At 35.3% G+C, this 20,858-nt stretch overlaps 1 protein-coding gene across 2 annotated transcripts in view; it reads left to right on the top strand.

The window, feature by feature from the left end:
* LOC118279399 (uncharacterized) overlaps positions 1-20,858 on the top strand; it is a 136,280-nt gene that overhangs the window by 64,171 nt on the left and 51,251 nt on the right. For both annotated transcript variants that reach the window (XM_035599093.2, XM_050698317.1), the window contains exon 3: positions 14,381-14,586. In XM_035599093.2, coding sequence (XP_035454986.1) covers positions 14,381-14,586 — 206 coding nt within the window. The remainder of the gene's footprint in view (positions 1-14,380; positions 14,587-20,858) is intronic.

Raw genomic sequence — 20,858 nt, 5'->3', positions numbered from 1 at the left:
GTGAGCCTATTGCTATATACTGGCCATAGTTCCAGACACCGTGCTACCACTGAAAAATAAAAATAATAAAAACCGAAAAAAATCAGTTTTACTTTGTCCGACCCGAGACCTCTTGTCCGGCAGTCGCCATTGCCCCCTATTACATGGGACTAAGACAAATGGTGAAAAGTGGGTATACATTGTATAGCGGCATTACGTGCCCTAATGTGCACCTCTGCCTACCCCTTCGGGGATAAAAAGGCGTAACGTTGCGTTACATCATTAAGATAATTGAACAAAAGTACTTTTGTTTCATAAGATGATATAATCAAAAAAGACCTACAACTACAAATGTATATACATAGGTACGTACTTATATCTCGTTAACGTAAGAACCTCTTTTATCTGAAAACAAAAAGAAATTCCAATAATTAGTTTCTAGTCCTAAGAGGTAACGCATTATCTCGAGTAACGTGCTAAAGTCAACTTTATACCTTTAGGTTTATGGTTGAGAATGGAGCTATCAATTTGCCAATTATAGGGGGATTCCTTAAGGACCTAAGTGTGTAATAAGGACCTGGATAAAGTTGGATTCCAATATCTTTTGGTACGGATTTCTGAAGACAAAGAGAAACAAAAGTATCTTAGAATTCGTATAATAGTTATTATATTGACTCGGTGGTCGAGTATAAAGATTATGACTGAAATATCTTTAGTTTTGTAGTCCTACTGGGCTTAATATTTTTTTTATGATATAAACCGATAAATAATGAGCAGACGGATCATCTGATGGTAGGCAATCGCCGCCGCCCATGGACGCCCGAAACACCAGAAGCGTTACAAGTGCGTTTCCGGCATTTTAGGGGTTAGGAATTTAAGGGTTGTTGGGGAATCGTGAATTGGGAAGGGGGGTAATTGGGCCTCTGGTAACCTGACTCACACAACGAAACATATAATTTTACAGGTGTAATTTAGAGTGAATATTTTTGAACTTGTGCTCATAATTTGAAGACCCGCAATATCCTTACTACCTTTTTTATGAGAGGAAAATCACACAATGACTTCTCGTGCCTTGGCTAAAGCTATAGGTATTGACAGTCTCTTACTGACAAAAAACCACCCCGTTCCTACTTTTGCTTCGAACTGGGACCTCAGTAACCCGCTACCTACAATGTGACTAACAACTTAACAGACAAAACATATTACATGCACAAAAACATAATTATAATTTTACACTTGATAGAAGCCAGAATTTGAAAAAAAGTAAAATCCCATTCATAAACAGCAATATTTACTCCATAAAACCTAACTGTTCACATTTAACGCCACTTAAATTGAATAAACTAAAATATTTAAACAAAACTAAAACTAAAAAATCAAGTCTAAAAACTAAAAACTCGACTTTATGGAGTGAATAATGTTCTAGAAACTCTATTTAAAAACCTAGACTGGTACACGAAAAGGCCGAACTATCCGGCTTCATATAAAAAAAAAATAAAAAAAAACATAGTACAAGCCACATAAAAGTCCACAGAACGAAAGTTAGTTGTTAGTGTACCGACAACAAAAAAAAGTAACTGAATAAATAACGCCTCTGAGGTTTAAACGGCGAGCTAAATGTTTTTGCCGACTGTGAGTGATAGTTTAATTTTGTGTGAATAAATCATTTTTGTTTATGTATGTACGTAAGTGTCGATTTTGTTGATTTGTTAGTGGTGATTGTTTGTAATTGATTTAAGTTGGGTGATATTTGCTTAAAACTAGCTTCTGCCAATGACTTCTCTTGCGTTCTTGTGCGATAAAAGGTACCTAGTAAACGTCCTGTCACTCAAGTCAGCTCATACCCTGACTGTGTTCCAAATGCGATCAAAATCCGTTCAGAAGTTTCAGCATGATTGACGAACAAACATCGACACAGACAAACTTTTACATTTATAATATTAGTGACTTGCGTGATACAAAATCAGCCTATAAGTGGCCACTGCTGACCAAAGGCCTCTTCTCACACGGAGAAGGTTTGAGCATTAATCACCACGCTTGCTCAATGCGGGTTGGCGATTTTAAACTTCTAGTTAGAAATTATAAACCCACGTTTCCTCACGTTGTATTCTTTCGCCGTTTATCAGTGAGGTTTAAACACTCTTTAGAAAGTACATATAACTCGGAAAAAGTCACATTGATACTTGCCATTGGTAGGTTTCAAAATCGCTCACATGAATGAGAAGCGGGCGTCTTAAACCTCCGGGCCATCACGGCATCTTCATCACTTGGGTATATCATAGGATACTTTTTATCCCATACACTAAATGCCAAATCGCTAGCAGAAACTAGTAAATACATAAAGAGGGTGAGCCCATAGCCTTATACCACAATTATTCTCATCCCGAAGATACTTACTATATAAACACTTTTAAATAAAAAAAAAACACATAACTTAATATATAACCACTTCTTTCCAGTTTAGTATATTATTTGTATATGAAGATTCTAGTAGTAATGTATTTGTTAGCTGTGTAATTAATCCTATTACAAATGGCTAGACTACTAACCAACTTTGTGCCTAAGTCTGGCCTTAAGAAGCGGTGTAATCCAATAAAATGCCTGACTTGGGAATTAAATCACATGTTCGAGGTTTTGTATGCAGCATTAGTTGTACTTGATGATACGACCGACCAATGAAGGATTGAAGGACTCATCTTTTTGCACGAGTAATTTTGCCCGAGTGTGGGAGAGCCATGCTTCGGCACGAATGGCTCGACCGGAGTGATACCACGGCCTCACAGAAAACCGACGTGAAACAACGCTTGCGTTGTGTGAGTGAGGTTACCGAAGGCAAAATTAGCCCCCTTCCCAATCTTCCCAATTCCCGATTCCCAAACAACCCTTAAATTACTAAAGGTTCTTTAGATGCGTACTACTTGTAATTTCTCCATACTGTATATTAATTGGTAAAAGAAACCTCTTTAAAGATAAAGACAAACATTTCTAAACAGATTAAAAATCAAACCCTTTAAACCAAACCTCAATTACACTACACCCTTTAAATCAAAGCGAGCTAGCCAAGCGATATTGTTTTCTAAAACAAAACAATTTAAGATATATATTACAATGGGATTGGGAACAAAGGACCAGAAACCAGGCCTAACCTATCATGATTAAACTGAGAGCCTACTCTCCGAGGGAGGAGTTAGGGGATCAAAATTAATGTGGATTTTGCACTGAATACAGAACATAATGGAAATAAGAGCAGAAGGTTCAGTTTATTATTTTAAATTTGGTAACGTTGGAAGCTTGCCTATCTGGAAGTCATTGGTGAAGGCCTATGTTCAGCAGTGGACGTCTTACGACTGATAAAAGTCGTCAAGCGGAATGAAAACTAAAAATTAATTGTATTGTTAATTTAACATGAATCTTTACAAAGTAAAGTCTGACTTTATACAATACTATAAACTTACATTACACTTATACGTCCAACGTTACACCTTTTATCCCCGAAGGGGTACGCAGAGGTGCACATTACGGCACAATGCCGCTATACAATGTACAGTCCCATGTAATAGGGGGTGAGAATATTGCCAAATACAGGGCACAATTTCAGACCCCATGTTACTACTGAGAAATTTTCGAAAATCCGAAAAAAAGCCTAGCAATACTTTGCCCGACCCAAGAATCGAACCCGAGACCCCTTGTTCGGCAGTCGCACCTGTCACTTGACAAACGAGGCAGTCATTAAACTAATACTTCTGCACAATTTACTTTGTGGTGAGCATGTGTGTACTTTGTCATAGTATTGTTGTGTGCTTTTCTCAGACCGGTGATGAGACCGCAGGATTGGCTTGAGGAGTAAACATACTCTATTGTTCTGTAGTAGGAACTAGGAAGCAAATTATTCGGTGGATTAGTTCGGTAGAGTCTATTAGTATTGAAGTGTTGAGTCAATGGGCTACTGGCTTTTGTGGTACAACTGTATGTGAATTTGTATGTTTTAAATCTCAAAAGGAAACTAGTCGAGTTCCTCGTCAAACATTTACGTGAGTAAGCCGATAACATAATAATTGGTTATAAATCTCATCCATGACACAAGAAATTCTTTTGGGGGTTAAGAATTTAAGGGTTCTTAGGAAATCGGGGATTGTAAAGATTAGGAATTGGGGTAATTGGGCCTCCGTCAACCTCACTCACACAACGAAACACAACGCAAGCGTTGTTTCACGTCGGTTTTTTGTGAGGCTGTGGTATCACTCCTGTCGAGCCGGCCCATTCGTGCCGAAGCATGGCTCTCACACACTTAAAACAAGGATGAATTCCCTTCCTTAAAAACAAAACACCTCTGCCTATTCTTTAAAAGAAATACGATGTCATATATTTCTTTCTGACACTTATCTACTAAACCCAAATTAATTAATTATTTTCACAAATTAAACAGTACCTAACAGCTGTAATAGTAATAAATAATAAAGATAAATATTTTAACTAAACGCTCCGATTACTTAAAAACCTTGTTAAATAATTCAAAGTCCTTCAAAATGTAGGCGAGTCGTTTTTTATATCGAGATAATCTGATTTAATCTTTAAAAAGGCCATTTGAGCAAAATCTTAGTAATTTTAAGGGAACTTTTGCTTTTTGGTAGTACTTTTAATCGTAGAAGTAACTAGACGAAACTTTTTAATAGTTATCTTTTAGATAATTGAATAGGGTAGATGACTAGTTTTTAGTTTAATGTTCGTTTTGTAGATTATTTTAAAATATTAGACACGGATTTTTTATTTTATTACGGGAATATATACTTTCGAAGATATATGGATTTGAAATATAGCGTGATGTCACTTCTAGGAACATTTTGTAAGTACGTAGAAATGACGTATTAGCTGTCATTCCTAAACTTTTATTAATTTTATCTACATATATTATTGTTATGTTATATGACCAAAAAAAATACGTATCTAATATTTTTTTCGTAACCTAACTGACAGACTAAACAGATTTTTAAATTTTATACCCCGTCATTATTCCTATTATGTGAGAGCATTTTTGGAAGGGATTTAACAGAATGGTAGATTGTGCAACGTATATTTTGTTAATGCTAGAAAGAAAGTCATCAGCAAGTGAAAAATAAGTGGTTCAGTATTCATGTTACATCGCCTCTGATGAATTTATTTTCTTTTATTGATTTTTATTTTCATCTAGCTTCTATCAGCGGTTTTGACCACATTCCCGCGAGCTAAAAAGGCTTATGTGTTATTTCACACTATAATCTACGCCTTTTTTAAATTTCATCTCGATCTCTTTAACCGTTTTGACGTGACGTAACAACTAAACACACAAACTTTCGCCTTTATAATATTAGAAGGATAAATTAAAAACATCATTCTTTCTTAGTTTATGAAACAAACAATTCTTATATCAAAACAAAACTTTGCCTTAAGCAATTCATGACGTTCCATTATCTTTTACACACACATACACACACACACTAACAATTTCACAAACACACATTCACGTTCTGTCTTAACATTCCTTACTCTGTGGTATTTCCACAGATTTCATTAGTTCACAGAGAATCCAGATGGCACAGTCATTTGCTGAAATGAGTTCAGTGAAACGATACTAAAGCCTTAGACTTACTTTCAGAGACCCTTAAGGGCTAACTCACAGGGATTTCAGGCCCAATGAAAAACGTACATTGAGCAATTTTTGAACTTTCAAGCTTTGCTTTTAAATGACATTATTTTAACAAACGCCCATTTGATGTCTTCAAACTTTTTTGAATACGAATCTAAATGTCTGTCTGATGTATTTTTTTTTCTTTTTTTTTTGGAGACAGTATCTACGTGGTTTGGAAATGTTTTTTTTTTTTAGTTGAATAAATTTTTTGTGACTTTATGTTTGTAATCAAATTATGTAAGGAGCTTTAAAAGTGTCTGCTACGGCTTTAATGGGAGGTAGTGTTGTGTTTGAAGATTATGAATATTTTTTTTACAAAAAGAAATCTACTTATAAGTTTGTTATGAAAGAGCTATCTCTTTCACTGTCTCTATCGCTTCGTCAATTAAAGCAATTGTTATCAATTGTTTTTATTGACGAAGCGACGCATCGTACGTATTTATGAACCACTTTATGCAGAGTAGAGTCAATGTTTATTTAACTTCTTTATGTTCTCAATTTGAATGACCTGGTCCGGGGTACGTTTCTTCAGTATTGTAATCTTCAAACACAATACTACTTCCCATTAAACCCGAAGCAGATATTTTTTTAATACCTTATACATATATAGCTTGTCTTATTGGTTAATTTACAAAACGAATATTTGAAGCTCATTACTATACAGAACAAAATTCGAACATCACAAAACCCAATAAAACACTTGAAAACATTAGAAAAATATTTCTTAAAAAATCTTCGGGAAAAAAAAAACAAAAAACATTTTTAAAACTCCTGCCAACATAACTTTGGTCGACATTACTCAACTTTCCCATAAAACCGATAAAACAATTTTTTTCGTCGCTACAAAATTTCATTTCATTTTCAACAACAACAATAACCCAAACTTCTCACCGAATCAAACTTAGAAAACAAGAAAAAATTCACCGAAAATCCCGTTCCTTACCGATTTCTATTTATCCAATTCCTTTTTTTCGGTCATTCATTCCGTATTTTCCGGCTTTTGTGAACAGTAACCTGAGTTCATGTTGTTAAGTTCAAATGCTTTTTCATTGTATAAGTCAACAAAGGACCGTCGTCTTTTAAGACACATTGCTTCACATCAACCTTTACTGAACCACTTTATCATGATCCCGCTTTATATGATCTTTCCATACATTCACCGGTCAATTTATACTGGTATTGTATAACTTGATGTGTGCGTAGTAACAAAAGTGCTTGTTACTTGTAGTTTTCAAGACTTATTGCTAAATTCCTTAAGGACCAAAAAGGATTAATTTTCTGGTCCTTAGAGACGGGTTTGCGTTATTTATTTGTTTCGGGTCCTTTTTTGTGGAATTGATTTGTGGGGTTTCGAGTTTAAGTTGCTTTTTTGTATTGAGTGATCTTATGTCAATGGTAAGATAAGGTTAGAATGTTAACCCATATACATTGTATTAACTTGTCTACGCGTTATACTCGTACTAAATAATTAGGTTTTATCTTAAAGTAACTTTTATCGCTTCCAACCGGCCTATCTGGATGTCATTGAGGGAGGTTTATGTTCAGTAGTGGATGTCTTGTGGCTGATATGATGATAATGATCTTAAAGTAATAGAGAAAGTAATACTGCAATGAACCTATAGGGTTGATGCCCAACCCGGAGTTGCGGACTACATATCGGGTGATCGGTTCGAAAATGGAGAGTAGGAATGGGATGGTTTTTAGTCAGTAAGAGTCCGACACGACACTCCTAGCCTCACCTAAATCATAAATATCATAAAAAATCCATAGGTACATTGTTCAGTTTCCCTTTAAACAAAAATAATTGTGATATTAAAGTTATGGCTAGTACATACCTATTACCTATTAAACATTTTGCTTTAAATATAAAAACTAATTCTCTGCTAAGTTGTGGCTTAAAACAACACAAAAATTTTGAACAAACATTTTTCTTATCAAAGGCCTTTAACTATCTTTATAGTTATTACTAATATTAAAAAAAATATATATACCAACGGCCTTATCTATCAACAAACAAGACGTGACAGGGATTTTTAAAACTAAACAAAATAAAGCCCAAACTAAACAATATTATGAAATATCATAAATCATTTTTAGTAAAAACTAGGTTTTATTTAGGTCTTTATAGGGATTTTCGTGTACTGACCTTGGGTATTCGCTTTTGTGTTACATAAACCAGTCTTTAGATTTATCTAATACATATTACTTATTTGCTAAGTTCCATGCGATATGTATATCCATAGTACGATACGGTCTTGAGTTCGAAATAGTACATTAATTTGATAGTTTAATGTGTAAAAAGTTTTTATTCGAAGTAAATTATTATGATTACTTACACATTATTTACAACTTAAAAATACCAAAAAAAGGAAAAAAAACTAAGTTAAAACTAAAATAAATAGTTAATTATGTATAGTTATATAAATAGAGAATAGCTCCACTATTTTTGAGTTACAGACGGACTCTTCATCATGAGCAGCGTGCGAAGACGGGAAGACGTCATGCACCCGAAGTACACACGCCTACAATAGGCTGTGCGATTGTAGACTGTGTGTCCACGTGATTTTTAGTTAATTTAGTATGAAACTTATTGATTAACGTTTTTGTCCAATCATCAATTTCAATGAACCAAATCTTATAATTAAAATCAGGTCAAAACTAAAAACAAAATCAATTGAATTCAGAAACATTTCTTAGTACCGAAAATTGAATAGACTGTAAACAGATCAAAATTTAAACTATTTCACTATTTAAACCCTATACAAAAAGAACTAAAACAAAACTATTAATGGAAACTAAAGTAATTCTCGTTGAACTAAATCCTGTAGTAAACATTTAACTCAAAAATCATTCGCAGAAAACATTAATTTAACTTTAAACTTTGGAATTAGGGTCTATTTTCATTCGGTACGTTGAAACAAATTCAATTTACAAATTAACTAAAGCCATTGATCAAAATGTAGGCACGAGTGGTTTAATAGACAAAACTTCCTTCTCTCCACGAATTATAACCGTAAATATCGTAAATAATCTTATTCAAGGAGATCAATAATAATTAATCCAATAACCAATGCGACTTTCGCCGAGTTATACGTACTTTCTAAGATTATTTAGACAACACTGACAAACGGTGAAGGAAAACATTGTGAGGAAACCTGGGTTTATAATTTTTATAGTATAAGCCGGTAAACGACCTGACAGAACACCTGATGGTAAGCAATCGCCGCCGCCCATGGACACCTGAAACACCAGAGGCGATATAAGTGCGTTGCTGGCCTTTTGGGGGTTAGGAATTTAAGGGTTGTTGGGGAATCAGGGATTGGAAAGATTGGGAAGGGGGTAATTAGGCCTCCGGTAACCTCACTCACACAACGCAAGTGTTGATTCACGTCGGTTTTCTGTGAGGCCGTGGTGTCACTTCGGTCGAGCTGGCCCATTCGTGTCGAAGCATGGCTTTCCCATACTTATAAATATAAGTTTGAAATCGCCAACCCGCATTAAGCAAGCGTGGTGATTAATACTCAAACCTTCTCCGTGTGAGAAGAAGCTTTTGGTCAGTAGTGGCCACTTATAGGCTGTTGATGTGTGAAATTCAGCAGTAACTTTACTGTTAAATGTTTTATCTTAGAACAAACTAAACGAACTGTATATAAACTACTTTTAAAATAGAAATTCAAGATTAAAAGTGACTAGTTATATTAGTATTCACGTCGTTTGCTATTCAGACATAGTTCCAGTAAATTAGCTCGATTTGAGACTGAAAAAGGCAATTTAGGTTACCTTTTAGCTCGACTAAATTAGATGATACACGTTTTAAAATGGCTACGATGCTAAAAAAGTACGTTGACTAAAAATTTTAGTAAAATTGCGGCCATTTTGAGACCGTATAAGAGAATTTTTGTGGCAATTGTTTCATAAAAACTTCTGTAGTGCAATTTTTTATGCTACTTATTTGAATTTAATTTGTTTTTTTTTTCTTGGTTTTGTTATATTTATGTGTATGTATTGTTATTATTTTATTTTAGTTTTTTAATCGAGTTATTAAAAAGGAGTGCTCACAGTTTGACCTGTTTGTATACCTTAATATACCTGATGTTCGGTTCCGATTTTGATGTGGTTTTTAGCGTAGTATTTTACTGACAGACATAAGGTTTTTGGGATATTACTTACCTGACTTAAAAAAAATAGAGGCGTTATTTTTTTCAATGATTTGGTTTTGACTTTGACTTAGAACTCTGGAGGATCAACAACTTAGTTAATTCTTAAGTTTGGTTTTGCCTTAGCATTATTTAATTTCTAAATAAAAATATGAAACGCTGATTTACCTAATGCAATAACAGAGACAAACGGGTAACCATTCAACTTTTATACATCCCTTAAAATCCCCACATTTCCTTAAAAAATCACACCAAAATAATACACTCCCGTAAATTCTAAAACGGAATAAATAGCCCATACAATCCTGAGACGAAACGATTTGAATCTTAGCAACAAGAATGTGTAAAATCCAATTCTAATCTCGTGAATTGCTTTAAATTACATTCCAAAAATGCAGAAATGTCTTTCCCCATGGCTATGGCATTTCAAACTGAATTCTTGGGAATATGCGTTAAATAACACCAACAAAGAAGCTCAGCTTGAGTATGCTGAGAGATTTTTATAGAAGAAGGGAAATGCAACCCAAGAAATGTGATTATAGGGTTGAAATTTCAATGATATCTATAAAGACGTGGGAATTTTTATTTGACGATTAAATGTGTGATTTAAATTGGAAGTAATAGAGTTGAGGTTTCAATGATTAAGCTTTGATGAAATTTCTTCTGCAATTTATCTTTTAATTACATTTAAAGGCTGCCGTATCGTGTCTAGGATTTAACAGCATTGTTGGGACTTGCAATCAGAAAGGATTGCTTAGTAATCGATTAAAAATCTCGATTATTTTCATATCAATTTTTAGGTAATCCTGCTCGTAAGCCTCCCAATCCCCCAGAGCTGCGGACTACCTAGCGGGTTTACCGGGGCTCCGACTCGAAAAACAGGAGTAGGAACGGGGTGGTTTTTAGTCAGTAAGAATCTGACACTCTGATCCGGAGCTGCAGACTACCTAGCGGGCTTACCGTGGCTCCGGCTTTAAAAGTAGGAGTAGGAACTGGTGGTTTTTAGTCAGTAAGAGCCTCAAACTCTCTCTCTTGCCTCGTCTAAGCTATTGGATGATTTTTCCCCCTTAAAAAAAGCCTCCCATCCCTCCAACACACCCAGTAACCAAAGCGTTTTATGTAAATTAATTTCTTTTTTCCCATAAATCTCCTTCCGTAGCATCCAATGTGAGCAGTACTTTATTTAGCTGATGACATCCATTTAAATTTCCTTTACGAAGCAAAAGGCATATAATTGAGCGCCGTCTCGTTATAAACAAGTGACAGATGACGTCACGCCTTACCACGCCACAGATAATTAAGCACCTACCATAAGGAAGGAATGGGTTTAAAGCTAAATACGTTAATAGGGAATAATAATGTGAAGATTGTTGTGGAGTTCGTTTTGAGAATGATGTTTGTGAAGCATTTTGGTTTTTGAAATGGTTAAATTATCGAAAATTTTCCATCTAACACGAGTGGGTTAGAAACGATGCGTCTTAAGTTATGTTATAAGCCGGTAAACGAGCAGACAGATGATGGTAATCAATCGCCGCCGCCCAAGGACAAGCCCAAAGACAAGTTACAAGTGCATTGCCGACATTTTGGGGGTTAGCAATATAAGGGTTGTTGTAATCGGGGATTGAAAAAAATTGAGAAGGGAAGTAATTGGGCCACCGGTAACCACACTTACAAAACGCAAGCATTTATCACATCGGTTTTCTGTGAAGCCGTGGTATCGCTCCAATCGAATCGACCATTTGTGATAATTACATGTCTTTATAATATTAGATATTTATATCAAACACCAAATTTCATTAATACTAACTTTAGAATATTAATCTACGAAAACCAGCGAAACACCAAATCCAGAAAACCAACAGCTTAACCTTAACATCCTCCCTATCACAGAGTCATATAATAACACAATAAAGAGATCACAAACCCTCACCATTCACAAACATTTTGCCTCTGTTAAAAATTCACGGTAGGCCTACCACATGACATAAATATTATAGTGAAACGATTTTAATTTAAAGAGGTCACGTGTGAATTTTTAAATTAGGGTCTGGATCCTTTGTAGCTCTGACTGAGTGAAACAGATTGGGGCCTCAAAGGTCTTTTCATTAGTCGGCCGTATACAATGACTTTTTCATACAATATCGCATGACCTGGTCGTTGTGACCATAATTGGCAATTTGGGGTTGTGGTGCTCGGTTATCGTTGGGTCTAAAAAGTGTGGGTAGGTATTTGGATTGCAGTAGTTTCTAAACTGTCTAATGCTGTATGAATAATCAGGTATTATGAGGTCCAGTCTCTTGCAGTCAACAAAACGATAAAATAAATTAATTTTAATTAGGTACATAAGTTAATATAATAGTCAAAGTCAAATCCTTTATTCCAATTAAACCAGAAATGGGTACTCTTGAAATGTTAACAAATAAAGAAATAAATTTAATGACAATATGTCAGTCTGTCCGTCCGTGAAGCTAGGTGCTCGTTCCAAAAGGTAGCTTCAAATGAGCCCAGCGGGTTATCGGGGCTCCTACTCGAAAAGCAGGAGTAGAAACAGGGTGGTTTTTAGTCAGTAAGTCTGACACTCCCTCTCACCTCGCCCAAGGCGAGAGAAGACATAGGATGATTTTCCCCCCTCAAAAAAAGAAAGCTTCGAATGGAGAAGAACACGCAAGAAACTCCATTCGTAACTCTTTTAACAAACAAATGTATTAAGGAAATTGTAAAATTTCTCTAATACATTTTTCCAATCACTAATTAACATTATTAAAGGAAACATTTTCACGAAACACTCTTTCAAATCTTACCACAATTTTCTTTCATCCATTTCGAGATAGAAAGATAATTACCAACCATTGTACACGTTGGTACAACGGACCCGTTCCTATTTTATCGTTACCATTGTAAATAGAACCTTTTACAGGGTTATTGATGGTCTTTAGTAATTAAGTCTGGACGTCTCCAGAGAACTTAGTCTTGGAGTTGGGCCCTAATAAAATTAATTGAAACGAACGAAAGTGTGGGAGAGCCATGCTTCAGCACGAATGGGCCGGCTCGACCGGAGTGATACCACGGCCTCACAGAAAACCGACGTGAAACAACGCTTGCGTTGTGTTTCGTTGTGTAAGTGAGGTTACCGGAGGCCCAATTCCCCCTTCCCAATCTTCCCAATCCCCATTCCCGAACAACAACCCTTAATTTCCTAACTCCCAAAAAGCCGGTAACGCACTTGTAAAGCCTCTGGTGTTTCAAGTGTCCAAGGGCGGCGGCGATTGCTTACCATCAGGTAATACGTCTGCTCGATTACCGGCTTGTTTCATAAAAAAAATAGAACCTTTTACATGGTTATTGATGGTCTTTAGTAATTAAGTCTGGACGTCTCTAGAGAACTTGGTCTTGGAGTTGGCCCTAATAAAATTAATTAGACGATATATTATATGAGTCTAGTACTGTATAGGGCTCTTCTAAGTGAAGTGGACTTTTAGTGTGTTTGTGTTGTAATGTTGGGGAATTATTGTTGGTTTTTATTTGAAGTGGTTGTGCTTTGAAAGTTTGGATGTATTTTTTTGTGTGTTTGTGTGTGGTTGTCGTTTTGGTAGGAAGTTATCTATGGATCGGTTTATGTGTTGTCGCTATGCGTAAGTGATCTATGGATTGGTTAACGTGTTCTTGCTATGCGTAAATTTTAAGAACAGCTGAATTGATTTCGGTATTTTTTTTTTGTTGGGTTTGTTATTGTTTGAAAAAAGAGTTTTTGTGCCGTCCTGGCAGTAAGCGGGTTGGTAGCCAAACGCAGACGCATTTTTTAATTTTTTTAAATTTTAATAATAATTTAAATTTCTCCGGAGCTGAAGACTACCTAGCGGGTTTACCGGGGCTTGCGACCACTCGACCAACGAGGCAGTCATAAATATTAGTCATTCGTATCATTCCAATATAAAATACTATGAAACAATCTCAGGGCTCAGAATCAAGACTATTTATACTTGGACTGCAATAAAACAACAACAGAACTGCCTTACAATACAAGAGATTTCCATTAACTCCACCTGGCCGGCTTTAAGCGTTTCCCAAACACTTGGCTGCTCAAAATTTAATTATAGTCTTCCTAAATTCCAATGTACTCGTATCTACAGCATTAATTATGTAATAATTAAAAGGTTCAACGTTATTAAAGGTTATAATGGCTTGAATGCTGGTCTGTTGGTGGAGAGTACAACTGCTTAATTCAAAGTCACCTTTTCAATACTTGATAAACTAAATATCACGGTTTACTCACGTAAATTAATGGAGAAAAGCTCCACTAGTTTCGAGTCATAGAGGGACTCTTCATTATGAGCAGCGTGCTCAGACGCATCGCCCAAACCGAGGCCTAAGCAGCCGTCTGTATTATCTTCTGTTTTATTTCGTTGCGGAACCCAAGATAGTTTTCATGTCTCTGACAACAATGACTTTACTATTCCGGTGTTTTCATGGTGGTACCTACTGTAGATTTTAGTTTACAGGAGCTGCAGTGGTTTAGGAAAGTGGTAGCTGTCTTGTCCCAAAAAAATGTCTTTGCTAACCTCCAAATCATTGTTCACAGGTCCATCATCATCAATACCGACCTCCTCCTCATCATCAGTGAAGCCGGACCAGAACGAGCTGACAGTCACCTTCCCTCCGCTCGATGATCTATACAGCAACACTCCTGAGAAGCACTTCGGAACTGAGAACAATACCGTGGTGACCTCACAGACGGGGTCCACTGCTTTATTGCCGTGTGTCATCAGGAATATTGGGGATGGCATTGTAAGTAGATTATTCTTTATATTGCACCCATGATTTCTTTTTAATATATATTTTTTAAACGTTGCCCTGCATTAGGATTTCGTCCTGCGTCATGGGTGCGTTTACAAACATACAATTACACAAACACATCACGCTCAGACCCGAAACAACAATTTGTGGATCACACAGAGTTGCTCCAAGCGGGAACCGAACCTGCTACATTGCACGGCAACCAGTTGCCCAGCCACCGCGCCAACCGTGCAGTCGATCTGACTGAATCTGACACACCCTCTCGCCTCGTCCAAGGCGGAAGATAGATAGTAGATAGATAGATAGGAGAGTCCTTGGATAATTCACCCCCACCCATAAAAAAATAACCTACAAGATTTATAAAATTGTATTATTTTAATTTAATTTAATCAACAGATTTAGTGTCAGTAAACAACATGTTGATAAATTACCCAACTTCTAGACGGCAGACAGTTACAAAAACCCAAGTCTTTTCAAGACATCTTCATAATTTCTTGTCTCTCAAACAACGATCAATCTTCATAGTCAAAAACAGCACTAAATTCTCTAAAATCCACTACTGAAGCAATTACAATTACAAAAAACTAGTCTTTAAAAAAAACCAATTAACTAAGACGATTGATCAAGAGAAACCAGTTCCAAGTTTTGGGAAATGAACATTTTTATTTTCATTCTAGGAACTTAATCACACTTATCTGGCCCGCAGCGGGCTTATTACAAGCTAAACTAATGAGTTGGCTATATTTAACCAGTGAACCAAGCTTAGTTTAAATCTCATAAATTTTCTCCGTTTTACATTCCAAAATTTTCCTAAAGAGTTACTTAAAATGGTTATTCTGGTATGGTGCTTGTTTGAAGTGGTAGCGGGATGGGTATGAGAAACGATAATTAGGTACTTTTCTTTGTCAAAAATAAATTATTTCGACTTTTCAATAGATACAATAAAATATTGAAAAAATAATTACACGTCCATTCTTAGATTAGATCATTGGATTTTTTCTAGGTAATTTTCTAGGAATAATAAACAGAAAAATCTCTTGACGTCACAACACGCTATTTTATGCAAAATTCATAGTAAACGTTCTTGACGTTTCGAAAACAATATTGAGTTTGACTAGTAGAAAATACTATTTAGTTATAATATTTTGAAAACACTTTCATCTTAATAATTAAGACTATTGACAAGTACACTTAAAAATCGAGTATGAAATTTCTCGTTTGTCGGGAAATGAGACACAAACGGCACGGCCTTATCTGCTTTGAAAATAATACGAAATATTTACAACTTAAAATTATTTAAGAAATCAAATAAAAACTAACTTAAATCATCAAAAAGATTATCCGCATCGGAGTCGTGAGGTAGGGTGCCCAAAAGACTGGCAGCATTGCCATTCGTATTCATAAATTAAGCATACCATTATATAAAATGCGAAAAGAGGCCTTTGGTCAGCAGTGGCCACTTATAGGCTGTTGATGTTGATGTGATTTGAAGTATACTACCGAATTAGTGAATAATTCAGTATAATTGGTCATTTATTGAACCCGAAAGCCCGCATTTAGAACCCGCTTAAATCAAAATTCAATATTTACTTTGAATGAGCTACTAATACAAACTATTATCACCTCTAAAACTAGATTAAGCTACGGATATGTTTATTAGTTCCTCATAATCATTAATTAGCTAATTGAGATATTAGTATTTGGTTCGAATTTAGTAAGATAAGTGTGGGAGAGTGATGCTTCGGCACGAATAGGCCGGCTCGACCGGAGTGATACCACGGCCTTACTGAAAACCGACGTGAAACAAAGCTTGCGTTGTATTCCGTTGTGTGAATGAGGTTACTGGAGGCTCAATATTATCCCCCTCACCAATTTTCCCAACAACCCTTAAATTACTAGTCCCCAAAGGGCCGGCAACGCACCTGTAACGTCTCTGGTGTTTCGGGTGTCCATGGGCTGTGGCGATTGCTTTTCATCAGGTGATACGTCTGCTTGTTTACCGACTTATACCATAAATCAAATATAATAAATGTGTTTAAATCATTATAAAAAAATAATATAAATTATTGAACTTTCTGAGCAATCGTTAGCAAAATAAAGCAATCATTATTTTTCAATTTATTTTTTCTTATCAAACCAAATCGAAATTGCAAAGCGATACTATTTGACTGCTCAATCAATTTTAATTATAAAAACTAGACATTAATCATTGTAAAAGAAATTCTTTCATCTTTGTTTTAAGTTACAAATTCCTTTGAGACGTGTCAGGCGATACGAGTCAGATTTTAACAAATGATAGCAATTTTAGTCTCCATTTTTTTATTTATTTAAAAACGATAACGTTTTTAAAAGAAAATGTTTGACATTGAATTAAGAATCGATTTACGGTTACTTTCAATAATCTATCAGTAGACTTGACAAAATTGTATGTGTAAAAGATTGATTTTCTTGATTGATACCACGGCACGCAAAGGTTGCGTTGTGTTTCGTTGTATGAGTACCAGAGACACTTAAATACCTAACCCCTTAAAGGCCGGCAACGTACTTGTAACGCCTTTGGTGTTTCGGATGTCCATGAGCGCAAGCGATTGCTTACCATCAGGTGAAAACTGTACGAAGTTGCTAGTTACCTAGTAGTTGGGTTGCCGACCACCAGGTAGCCAATAGCCAACCGGCTCTAAATGTGATCTGTATGTAAAGTTTAGAAATGCCCCTACAGGTACAGAAAACCAATTCTAATCACACATCCTTTTAACCATATCTATACATATAATAAAATCGTAGAAAAGTGCTGTCTGTACATTGAAAATAAAAATAAAAAAAATAGCAGGGGTTATTGTTATGTCGATGTCGAACCCAAAAATGTAATTAACTTTTTTTTTATCTGTTTGTCTGTTTGTCTGTTTGTCTGTTCGTCTGTGCGCGCTAATCTCAGAAACGGCTGATCCGAGTTGGATGCGGTTTTCACGAATATATTGTGGGATGCTTAAATTTACATTTAGTGTTTGTTTCATGTCAATCGGTTCATAAATAAAAAAGTTATGTCAAATTAAAGAATCACGTCGAACATTCTATGCTTATACCATTAATCTCCGCAACTATTTGACGGATTTGGTTGAAATTTGGTACAGATATAGTTTAGAACCTTAGAAAGGACATAGATATATTTTTATTTCAAAAATCAAAAAATAAAAATAAGAAATAAATTATTTATAAATAATTCTATGTCGATCGTTACACGACTTCGGTTCATGTTATTGTTTTAATTTATCGAAAAAAAGTAAATAAATAGTAAAAAGGTATGAAAAAAATAATATCAATATAATAAAACATTTAGTACAAAGAAAATGCTCTAACGGAGTATAGATTATGTCGATCGTTACACGACTTCGGTTCATGCTATTGTTTTAATTCATCGAAAAAAAGTAAATAAATAGTAAAAAGGTATGAAAAAAATAATATCAATATAATTAAACTTTTAGTACAAAGAAAATGCCCGAACGGAGTATAAATAAATAATCCAAGTTGTCTTTATCCTCGATAGATGGTATCGGCCGAGCGCTTCGGTACTATCGTAGAAAAAGTGTATTATCAGTCGTATGATTATTTGTCTGTAGTGGTCCTGCTGTTTCGTATATTCTAAATTGGTTTCGTTGTATTTGTCAATTAATAAGTTTATTTGTTGGGTTTTCCTGGTTTTTTGGTTAAACTATTTAACGTAGGTTTAGTTTGATATCGATTATTAGTAGTTACTGTAGTTAGTTTTTTTAATAAAATTGTAAGTCTAATTTTTTTTTTAATTAGATTAGATTTAAGTCGTTTCTTTTAAATTATTTAGTTTAAGCTTGGTTATTATAGCATAGAGGATAGGTTGTAATATAGTTTCTTTTTTAATTGTTATAAATTCGTAATTCGTAGCTTTCTTTAGTTTTAAGTTAGTTTAAGTCCGTTTTTAAACTATTTTTTCAATGCCCTAAGTGCAAACGCAGAGCTCATTATGTTGATTTTTGAAGAGTTCCCTGGAATATCTTCCACATCTCATTTTTGAAGAGATCCCGCGAGATCGGGAACTATGTGGTTAAAACCAAAAATTTGCCGGAAGTCACTATTCCACGCGAACGAAGTCGCGGGCAAAAGCTAGTAACCTAATATGAATCCTTTTAAATAAGTAATAAGTACTAAAATTGATTATCAATGATTAAACATGCGGTACATACATGGACCATGTGGTCCAGTCGATATACATACACACGACTATATCAAGCTACACAAAACCAGTTTATCATGGCCAAGCTTCGTATAATCTTTCCACACATTTGGGGGTAAGTTTATACTGGTTTGCATAGCGCTATGTACCTATAATGAGAAGCGATGCGTTCACACGCGCCAGGAGTTGTCAGGTCGGCTCAGCGAGTGGATAATCTTGTTAACACCAGGTATAATGTATATTGTACATGCATAGGTAGTTGTGGAGACTATCAGTAGTATGAAAATTGTAGGGTAATTAATTGAAGTTGTAGTAGTAATTGTATAATGTACCATCTTATGATAACATTAAAAAAGGGCCAAATTAAAAATACCCTTAACAGACAAGCATGTAATAAAAGACTGATGACTTTTAATGAAGCGAAAGGTTTGTAAGAATCGTAGCAATTGGTGTTCCATTGTCTCTGTCTACCCCCATGGCATACACCTGTATTTTCGATGTGATTTTAACTTTTCTGGCTAGGTAACATTACGGGAAACTTTGTTTAATAGTATGTATTTTCTTCTAGTCGAACAAAAAAAGAATCACGTAAATCAGTTCATAAATCTCGACGTAATCGGTATGCACAAATGCATCCCTGAGTAACACAGGCTATATTTAATTCCAGTTGTAACAAGATTTCAGCCTGTGGAAGAAAAAGCCCTGTTGAGATCATTAAAAAACGCTATATATAACCGAATTACACGTGGGCGAAGCCGCGGGCGGAAAGCTAGTATGTATATAAAACCGCTTCTCCTATCAAAAACGCTATCCTCCCATCAATAAGACCACAGCCTAACGGATTTTCAAAAGATGTACGACGTCTCAGGTGCTGATGTTGGTAAGAATTGAAATATTTCGGTCAGGAGCCAGAATGGAAACTGTCAAACTTTCGAAGCACGACCCTCGCCGCGTAGATTTATTCGATATTTTTTTCGGAAGCCAAGTAAAAAATGGGTTTTGATTTGACTTTAGTATAAGTGTGAGTTTACGTAGTAAAGAGTAGTAGTAGTAGAGAGTAAAACGTTGAAAAAATGCGTCTGATTGACTACATAAATAAGGATAGAGTTTTAAACTTCTCGATAAATATTCCAAACTACTTAATGCTGACTGTAGAATGCTTCTTTAGGTAATAATGCAATGTCATGCCTTTTATCCCCGAAGGGGTAGGCATAGGTGCACCCACTTTTCATCATTTGTTTCATAAGGTCCACGTAACAGCGTGTGAGCATATACAGGGTATAATTCCAGACTCCATGCTACTACTGAGAAATTTTCGAAAAACCGAAAAAAGCCCAATAATACTTCGCTCACCCTGGGAATCGAACCCACCACAGTACACGGCTATGGCATCTAGGACCAAGAATCGTGAACATACCATAATCTATTTACCTTTTAAATGACTTTACAATTTAAATATCGCTAAAAAAAGCTCTAAATATTCAAATAAAAAGGTCAGATAGTTCATAATCACAGCCAATTAGCTTATAAGAGACTCAATTAATTATTTTTCTATGATCTTAAATGATTGTAAAGAAAAATATTTTCTTTTTTCGATACTTAATTTTATAACAGGCTCACTTAAAGTAATTTATTGAGATGAAATTAATATAGGTTTGGTTACTAATTGACTTAGGGTATTAAGAAACAAGCTAATTTTATTATAGACTAGCTGTTATCCGCGACTTCGTCTGCGTAGAATAATGATTTCTGACTGAGTTTAGGATTTTTATTTTGTTGTATTTTAAATCATTTTTCTGTTATAAAAGTAGCCTACGTTACTCCTTAGTACCTATAAAAGTTCCGTCAAAATCAGTCCAGTCATTACAGAGATTAGCCAGAACAAACAGACAGACAGACACAAATTTTAGAAATGGGATCTAGGTGTATGTATCGCATATACGTCGTCGTGATGTCGTGGTGGCCTGGAGGTTTAAGACGCTCACTTCTCATGCATAAGAGTGTCGGTGGTAAGTACAAATGTGAGTCTTTCCAAGTCATATGTACTCTCTAAGAT

This window comes from Spodoptera frugiperda, chromosome 14, assembly GCF_023101765.2.
Source record: "Spodoptera frugiperda isolate SF20-4 chromosome 14, AGI-APGP_CSIRO_Sfru_2.0, whole genome shotgun sequence".
Taxonomy (NCBI): domain Eukaryota; kingdom Metazoa; phylum Arthropoda; class Insecta; order Lepidoptera; family Noctuidae; genus Spodoptera; species Spodoptera frugiperda.
The sequence above is the reverse complement of the archived record's forward strand: the minus strand, read 5'-3'. Positions and strand labels throughout refer to the sequence as shown.